Source organism: Arachis duranensis, chromosome 6 (genome assembly GCF_000817695.3).
Source record: "Arachis duranensis cultivar V14167 chromosome 6, aradu.V14167.gnm2.J7QH, whole genome shotgun sequence".
NCBI lineage: Eukaryota > Viridiplantae > Streptophyta > Magnoliopsida > Fabales > Fabaceae > Arachis > Arachis duranensis.
This window is the reverse complement of record NC_029777.3, coordinates 12740182-12749630: the sequence shown is the minus strand read 5'-3', so window position 1 is coordinate 12749630 and position 9449 is coordinate 12740182. Positions and strand designations below refer to the sequence as shown.

General features: G+C 34.2%; 1 protein-coding gene across 1 annotated transcript; it reads left to right on the top strand.

Moving 5' to 3' along the window:
* The first annotated feature begins 524 nt into the window (after window positions 1-524).
* LOC107492805 (dirigent protein 22-like) lies at window positions 525-1097 on the top strand. Its single transcript, XM_016113859.3, has one exon. It carries the CDS (start codon window positions 525-527, stop codon window positions 1095-1097), a length of 573 nt encoding a protein of 190 aa, XP_015969345.3.
* The last annotated feature ends 8352 nt before the right edge of the window (window positions 1098-9449 follow it).

The following is a 9449-nucleotide window of genomic DNA, read 5'->3' as shown; positions in this document are numbered from 1 at the left end:
TAGACAGAAATGTTTAAAAACATTAAAAATCTATATATTCATTAATATATAAAATAATATAGTAGATTTTTAACTTTAAAAATGATAAATTAATTTTAAAATATCATTCTAAAGACTTATAAAAATATCTAAAAGTATAACCATAATGATTCTGGTCGGATATTCAATATGACACAATCGTCATTTTCATACCATATGATCAATATTAGTAGGCAGTTTAGATATCAAATCTCAAATTTAGGCAAGGAGTTTCTACTTCCTTAACTGTTGTTGTTATTTATTAATAACATGTCAATATTACATTCAATCATCCACACCCACTGCAGTTGAGGGATAAGCACCGTAAAATACTAAAATTGGCCATTTCGTTATATCTTACAGCTTGGAGTAAAAGATTGAAATCCATGCATGCAATTAATGCCACAAGCCACAAACAAGAAACTCTTATTATAAAATGAGAACCCTTTCTCTTTATTCAAACATCTCTTACTAATAATTCAAACCTAACATACACCACCATGGCAATGGCGAAATCCAAAACCCTCTTCTCTATCTTCTTCATTCCCCTCCTCTTCTCCACCCTTATCACCGCCAAAGACCCTCGTTTCGATCGAAGCCTGTCTCCAAAATCACTGGGCCTCCGCAAGGAGAAGCTTAGCCACCTCCACTTTTACTTCCACGACATTCTCAGCGGCCAAAACCCCACCGCTGTTAGGGTGGCCCAAGCTGCAATGACGGCTACGTCCCCCACGTTATTCGGAGCCGTAATGATGGCCGATGACCCCTTAACCGTTGGGCCTGAGCCCAACTCCAAGGTCATAGGAAAAGCCCAGGGGATTTATGCGTCTGCGTCACAAAAGGATCTGGGGCTAATGATGATGTTGAACTTTGCATTCATGGAAGGGAAGTACAATGGGAGCACAGTGAGTTTGTTGGGGAGGAATGCGGTGTTTTCCGGCGTGAGGGAGATGTCGATCGTGGGAGGGAGCGGGGTATTCCGATTTGCACGTGGATACGCTCAGGCCAAGACTTTCTGGCTTAACACCACCTCCGGCGATGCTATTGTCGAATATAATGTCTATGTTTTGCATTATTAAATAAATAACTCCACGGCAATGAACTAGAATTCAAATGACATGTTTTTTCATACTCATCTAGTGTTGCATGGAATAAGAGAGTTGTGAATGGAAAGGAGAAAAAGAAAATTTGATGTAGAACATAATTATTTGTAAAAGGTGGTTACAATGGCTACGCTTCCAATAATGTGGCTATAAATAAGATGTGACTACTGAACATGCTAATTATTAATAATAAAAGTGTCAAGTTAATTAAGCTAAAGAACCATTTTCCTTTCCAAAATTCTTAATTTTAATTTTCTAATTCTTTTTTAGTACTCTTCTGTTTTTACTCTAATCTTTTTTTTGATGACTTGTTTTTACTCTAATCTGAATATTTTTTTTAAATTTACAAATTGGGTTAATATTTTAATTTGGTTCTTTCATATATACAAATTAGTGAATGGACATAGATTAAAAGAAGAAAGGGAAAAAAATATTGACTGTTCTAAGTACAATTTTGTTATCCGAAATTTCATAAAACTATTTATCACTTATATCGTATAATTGTTGTATCTCTAATCTAAATAGTATGTATATGTCTATATGAGACCCAATCTAACTCAAACACACTAATAAATTAATAAAAATCACACAGATAAAGACATTTAGAATATTATTTTGTAATAATTAAAATTTAATATATATATATATATATATAATTTAATAATAATAATAATAAAATTATTTTAATATTTTTTATATAATAGGAGTATTGTAGTTATTTGTTATAAAAAGATATTAATTGAGACTAATTTAAAGTTTGGTTCACCAATTTATTCATTCTAATTTTGACAAAAATAATACAATTTAATCGATTATATGTTGTATTAAATTTTAATTATTAAAAAAGAATTAATATCTTTATACGAATGACTCCCTAAATTAATAATGGTTCACTTTCACAAATAATAATAAATACATGCCTCAAACACATTAATAACAAAATATTTTAAATCCTTTTAATAAAAGAAGTAATGATCATTATAGTGAGAACCGTACGTAGCAAGAAATTAGAGAGAGTTGAAATTACTTATTAATTAAGACTCAACATTAATTGGTTAAAATTCGATATGTTTGGTTAAGTTTGTAAAATATGCAAAATTAGTGACTAATTAGTTAATAAATTAATTATTAATTAAATAAATTAAAAAAATTGAATTTTATGTTTTAGTGAGGTAGAACTAATTAAAATAAGAATTTTGATACTAATTTTAAGAAATTTGACCTAAAATTGAGCCAAACAGATTGAACCAAACGAACCGAGTCCAAAATGAGCCCATAGTTCTAAGGGTGTCCATGGATCGGATTATATCTGCAGATCCGTGGTATTTATCCGCATCTAATTCGATAATTGCGAATATGATCCGATCCGCAGACGTATCGAATCGGATAGACCTAATAAGGATCGGATCGTGGATTTCTGTGTTGTATCCGCGTATCCGATCTGCGGATCCGCAGATCCGCACAAAATAATTAAAAAATAAAAAATATATATACGTTAGTTACTTTGTGTTGCAGCCACCTAACCTAACCCTAATCTCATTTTGCACTTCACCCTTCGTCCCTTCCCTTCCTTGTTCCTTCTTTCACGGCGCTGAAAGAGTGAAAGTTTGAAACAAAGTGCAACCCAAATCTCCATACCCCAATCTCACCCATTCACCCCCAATTTCTGAAACCGTTCACCCTGCCGTTTACCCCACCGTTCACCCCCTGACCCCCAATCTCTCAGACTCTCACCTATTCTGCCGTTCACCCCGCCGTTCACCCCACCGTTCACCCCCTGACCCCCAATCTCTCAGACTCTCACCTATTCTGCCGTTCACCCCGCCGTTCACCCCACCGTTCACCCCCTGACCGTTGACGACGATGTTCAGATCCTTGAGCAGGCTGTTATGGTCGTTCACCCCCTCCCCCCACCGTTTTCTACCTACGCTGCTTGGATTCTCTGGTTGAAAACCCCCAATCTCTCACCCCTAGGCCCTAATCTCTTCGCCGCGTTTAGGACTTCAGGTAATTTTCATGAGTAACCTGCTGAATTGAAATACGCTATTTCTCTATTCTATATTTGGACTTGATTTTTTTACTTATTTTCAATACATAATAGTAACCTGTTGTAATTACCCTTACTGTTATTGTGTTTTTTTAAAGAATTATGCTCATGTTATTGTTTATATGAATTATGTAAGATGCTGGTGTTCTATTCTATGTTTATATGATTTATGTAATTATGTGAGATGTTTCTTGTAGGATTGTGTTGCTTGAAATGGCTGATAAGCAAGCAGTTACAAACAATACAAGTGGATCTGAGGTAGAGAGCATTCCTACTCTACCAAATGTTGCTGCATCGACACTTTCTGAGTCAGCAAGGGGAGGGGAATCAGTGATTAATCCAGCCTTAAGTGATGCTCCTACTACTGGGACAGAGATACAGACAGGGCAGCCAGGTAAACGAAAGGCTAACATGCCCCCCTTCTATTGTTTGAGATCACTTTAAAAAATGCGGAAGAAACTAAAGCTCAATGTAAACATTGCTTGAAATGGTTACAATGTCATAGTCATAGGGATGGCACCTCTAATCTAAAAAAACACATTGGAACTTGTGCGAAAAACCCAGATAATCATGTTGATAAACAACAAAAAATCCTTGTGTTCACAAATTCTAATTTAGATGAGCCACCAACATTGAAGGTAGTAGACTTTAACCAGGAGCGTTGTAGGCTTTCACTTTGTAAGATGGTAATAATTGATGAACTCCCATTTAAGTTTGTAGAAAATACTGGATTTAGGGACTTTTCTGTTGAGATGCAACCTCAATTTAAAATCCTGAGTCGTCAGACAGATGCTAGAGATTGTATGCAATTGTATGTAGAGAAAAAGACAAAACTTAAATTCCTCTTGGAGTTGAACCATCAGTTCCCTAACCACTGACACTTGGATGGATGGATGGATGTTGAATAAGAAAATCTTGTCTTTTAATTTGATTGCTGATCATACTGGTGCTACCATAGGAAAAGCGTTAGAGAAGTGCCTGAAAGATTGGGGTATTCGGAAGCTTTGTACTGTAACTGTAGATAATGCTAGTGCCAACTTTGTTGTTGTGAATACTTTGGTTAAAATTATGCAAGAATGGAATGGCTGTACTATGTTGGGTGGAAAATTTGTCCATCTGAGATGTGCTGCCCATATTTTGAACTTAATTGTTTGTGATGGTTTAAAAGATTTAAGCTCTTCTATTGCTAGGATTAGAACTTCTTGTAAGTTTGTGAAGTCCTCTCCATCTAGATTAGCAACGTTTAGGAGGTGCACACTTGAGGCAAACATTACTAGTCGTCATATAATTATTTTTGATGTGCTAACTAGGTAGAATTCTACCTATATGATGTTGGAAGTGGCTGAAAAGTTTGAAAAGGCATTTGCTCATCTTGCAAGAGAAAATGCTCATTTTGAGAGATATGTTGACGATAAGGGGGGTCTCCTAGTAGAGCTCGTATTTTCATGCGGTTTTTACAAATTTTCTATCATGCAACTCTTTCATTCTCTAGTTCTTTGAATGTCACTTCAAATACTTTTTTTCATGTATTGTGTAAGATATTATGCACTTTAAATAAATGGATTGTAAGTGATGATTTGGTGTTGCGTGAGATGGCATCAGCTATGAAAGCTAAGTTTGATAAGTATTGGGATGATTCTGATCACTGTTACCCTTCTTCTCCTTTCACTTCAAGTGACAAAGTCAATAAACCATCTTTAAATTATCTAGTGCTTGTTGTTGTGTTCCTTGATCCCCGTTATAAGTTGGAATATATTCAGTTCACTTTGTCTGAGATATATGGTGAAGGTGAAAAGTCTTCAAGGATCTTCAAAAAATTGAAGGATATTATTACTAAATTGTTTGAGCAATATACCATATGGAATTCTCGCCCCCTGAAGATACTCAAGATACTAGCTTTTCTTTTGATACTACACCAAATCCTAGTTTAGACACGAATGACATTGATAGCATTATGATTGAAGACCCTATGAGCAAGTGGAAACAAACACAAAGGATAAAGTTAAGTGAGCTCAAGAAGAATGAGATGGATAGGTATTTGGAAGATGAAGTGGCAGAAGATTTTAGTGGATTTGATATATTGAGGTGGTGGAGAGGAAAGACTCTGAAGTATCAAGTTCTGTCTTGCATGGCTAGAGATATATTAGCCATTCCTGTTTCTACTGTGGCGTCTAAGTCAGTTTTTAGCACCGGAGGTCGTGTCCTTGACCCTTATCGTAGTGCTTTGAGTCCCACCACTGTAGAGGCTTTAATTTGTACTCAAAATTGGTTAAAACCTGCTAAGATTTTGGTTGAGCTTGATGAAGGAGATGCTGCGGTTGATTCGGGTATATAATGAATTGGTTCATTTATTTTTCGTCATTCTTTATTCTTTATTTTATCCCATTAGCTTTGACATATTTGATTGTTTAATTGAATAGAATTTTCTGGAGTTACTAGTACTGGAGATCCTGAAGTTCAAAGTCAATTAGGTAGCGTTTGGTTACTGAGACATAGACACAGTGGTACACGGTGACACATGTCTGCTGTTTGGTTTGGTGAGACATAGATTTTCGAAGGACACGGGAGGACACGGATGGACACGGAGACACTAAATTTGTGTACCTCCAATTTGGTGAGACACTGAGACACAACTTGTGAGACACTAATTTTTTACTCTTTTACCCTTATTGAGTTTTTAAAATTTGTCTTCTTATCTTCCCAAATCTTTTTTTTTCTCTTTCTCTTTTAGATTTTACAACTAAATTTACTTTTCTATTTTTTTCAAAAAAAATTTGTACATTTAATTTTTTTTATTTATTTAAATTTTGATTAATCTTTGATAAATTCTGAACTTTAATTTTCTATTTTTTCAAGAATAATTATATATTTAATATTTAAATGATAATTTAAGATGGTATTAGAAGAAATAAAAAATTATTAGAAGAAATAAAAATTTAATGGTGATGGCATGCATTGTTTGGGATAATAGGTGTATTGTAATAATGGTAAAACTTGTGGTTGAATGAAGGGTAATTCAGTCTTTTTTAAATATATGTGTCTTATTTCTTATTTTTACCAAACACAATACATAGACACAAATATTTTATGTCCATGTCTTTAATGTCTGTGTCTCTGTGTCTATGTCTCATCAAATACATCAACCAAACGGAGCCTTACATCCTCCTGAATTATCTTAGGTATTATAAGTTTATAACTAAGTACTTGTATTAGTGTATAATAACTTAGACTATTTTTTTGTTCAATTTATTCTATCATGTTTCACTAATTTTTCAATATGTATTATTTTAATAGGAATACACGATTCATGGTTGCTGCTGATGGCTGCTACCTGCTGATTTAATAAGGGATGGATCAAGTTGTTTTATTTTTAAGTAGCAAAAAATTTCATTCTGAATGTTCTTTCAACAATCTTAGATTTTAGTGTGTTATAATCTTGGATCAAGTTGTTTTATTTCTGCTAATGGTTGATAAGCATTTGTAGATTGTTTAGATTTTAGTGTATTATAATGTTGCTATTTTATTTTAAATGAGGCTTTTAGTATTTTAGTGCTTGTTGTTTTCACTTTCACTTATTGGAAGTGTTTGTTGGAATGTTTGTTATTATATTTACTTATTTGTTAGTTTGTATGTTTTAGTTAGTAGTTGTTAAACTTGTTATTTATATATTGTATTATTTTATTTTTATTATTTAGAAAAAATTTGATTAAAATTATTTTAGGAACAAATAGGTTTAAAAGTGTGAAAGAAACATTTTTTATTGAATTTTTTAAATAAAAAGATAATTAAAAATGAGCTTAATCATGTAGATATATCCGCAATCTGATCCGATCCGATACTCAAAAACACAGATATTGTATCCGATCCAATCCGATGAGAATTGTGCAGATCGGATCGCATTTTTGGCCATATCCGATCCGATCCGATCCGTTGACTACACCCCTACATAGCCCATCATATAAATAACAAACTCAGCCATCTTTCTTCCTCATTCCATGAGAAACACTGAATCAAGAGAGGAGGGGTTGAACATGGAGTCCAAACCCTAACTCTAATTTCAAATCAAGATAACTTCCTACTCCGATCGTCGCACCATTTGCGGTCACGCATTCACGTCGACGAGCTCTACAAGACCCATGCATCCAACAATTTCATAGGTAAGCTTCATTTTTACTTCATGTAGCTTAGCCCTTATTTTCGAAAATTAATTGGATTTAGTGTTGAGAAATTGTGTAATTTCGATTTAGCTAGGCTGAAGGTATCCTTGTAATCAACTCCAAGAACTTGCGTGAATCCCTTTGCAACGAGGCGTGCTTTGTGACGTTTCACACTACCATCCGAATGATACTTAACCTTGAATACTCACTTACATCCTATTGCCTTCTTGCCAAGTGGGAGTGAGGTTAATTTCTAGGTTTTATTTTCATCCAGAGTAGTCAGTTCAGCCTTAATAGCTTCTTGCCAGTAAGTTTAAGATATTGCCTTTTAATAGTGCTTAGGCTCGATGTTTTGAATAGTTAATGAGTATGCAAGATGCATGGGAGAAATAGAACGATAGGATAAAAAGTTTGAGATAGGATATCTTTGAAGATTTCACAGGGTTTTTGAATTTTCATTAATGGCTATCAAACATTTGTAATCTTTCAAGTAAGCTGGTGGTTTTGAAATTCTTGTGGATCTTCTCAACATAACATGAGTAGGTAGACTAGGTGAATCATGCAATTATGTATCTAATCTAGGACTAGTGTCTACATTTGTGTGTGATGTATGGTCAGGATTATTGTCAAAAGCTTCCAAATGATGCATGAGGCTATCATGGGGCAGGGAAGGTGAGATGCTATTTTTGTCTAGACTATCTAAATAAATACTAGAATGTATAGGAGATGAATGTTGAATATGATTCTAATTCATGTGATCATGATTGAGTGCATGTGCATTATTATTTGGATTTATGATATGCAATTAGTCAGCTAAAAATTTTTCATTTGTAAAATTGGTGTTAGTATTTTTAGATAAATCTTCATATTAAGCCTCAACTCCAGAGTATAGAAATAAATCTTCATAAAATTTAATATCTTTAGAAGTGAAGAATGTTTTAATTTGTAAGTCAAATAACAGATAGTCCTTAACACGCTTCCTGAATCCAAGATGCAGACACTTTCTTGCTCTTAAATCCAGTTTTATTCTGTTACGCGTAATTGCATTAGCATAAGCAAGGCAACCAAACACCTAAAAATGAAGTAGATTTGGTGGAGCATTGTATAAAACCTGACAGGGTGTTCGGTTGGTCAACAATGGCGAAGGCAACCTGTTAATCAAATAAACCACATGTTAAACACCATAGCTCCAAAAGATTTTGAACATGTGAGAATGAATCATAATGGTGTGAGCCACAGTTAGAATATGTTTATGCTTTCGCTTAACGATTCCGTTCTGCTGTGATGTCTTAACACAAGATCGTTGGTGCAAAATTTCAAAATTATTATAAAATGAAGGCATTAAAAATTCATCCATGATCAGACTTGATTATTTTCACCATTGTATTGAACTGAGTTTTGACAAAATTAATAAAATTTTTCACAAATTGAGTTGTTTCAACCTTGGTTTTGATAAGAAAAATTCATATAAATCTAGATTTATCATCCACAATTAACAAAAAATATTTGTGACTGGAAAATGAAGAAATGGAGACTGGACCCAAATATCCAAATGAATCAACTCAAGTACATTTTTAGTGACAGAAACAGTATGAGGAAATGCTAATCGTTTTTTCTTACCAAGATGACAAGAATTACATAGCTCCTTGCTTATTGAACAATCTACTGATGAGCGGATAATTTGTATGCTTTTTGGCATTGTTTTTAGTATGTTTTTGATATGATATAGTTAGTTTTTAGTATATTTTTATTAGTTTTTAGTTAAAATTCACTTTTCTGGACTTTACTATGAGTTTGTGTGTTTTTCTGTGATTTCAGGTATTTTCTGGCTGAAATTGAGGGACCTGAGCAAAAATCTGATTCTGAGACCAAAAAAGGACTGCAGATGCTGTTGGATTCTGACCTCCCTACACTCGAAGTGGATTTTCTGGAGCTACAGAAGCCCAATTGGCGCGCTCTCAGCGGCGTTGGAAAGTAGACATCCTGGGCTTTCCAGCAATATATGATAGTCCATACTTTGCCCAAGATTTGATGGCCCAAACCGGCGTTCAAAGTCACCCTCAGGAATCCCAGCGTTAAACGCTGGAACTGGCACCAAAATGGGAGTTAAACGCCCAAACTGGC

Coding starts and splice junctions, on each gene's coding strand:
- LOC107492805 (XM_016113859.3), top strand. CDS start 525: ATGGCGAAATCCAAAACCCTCTTCTCTATCTTCTTCATTCCCCTCCTC.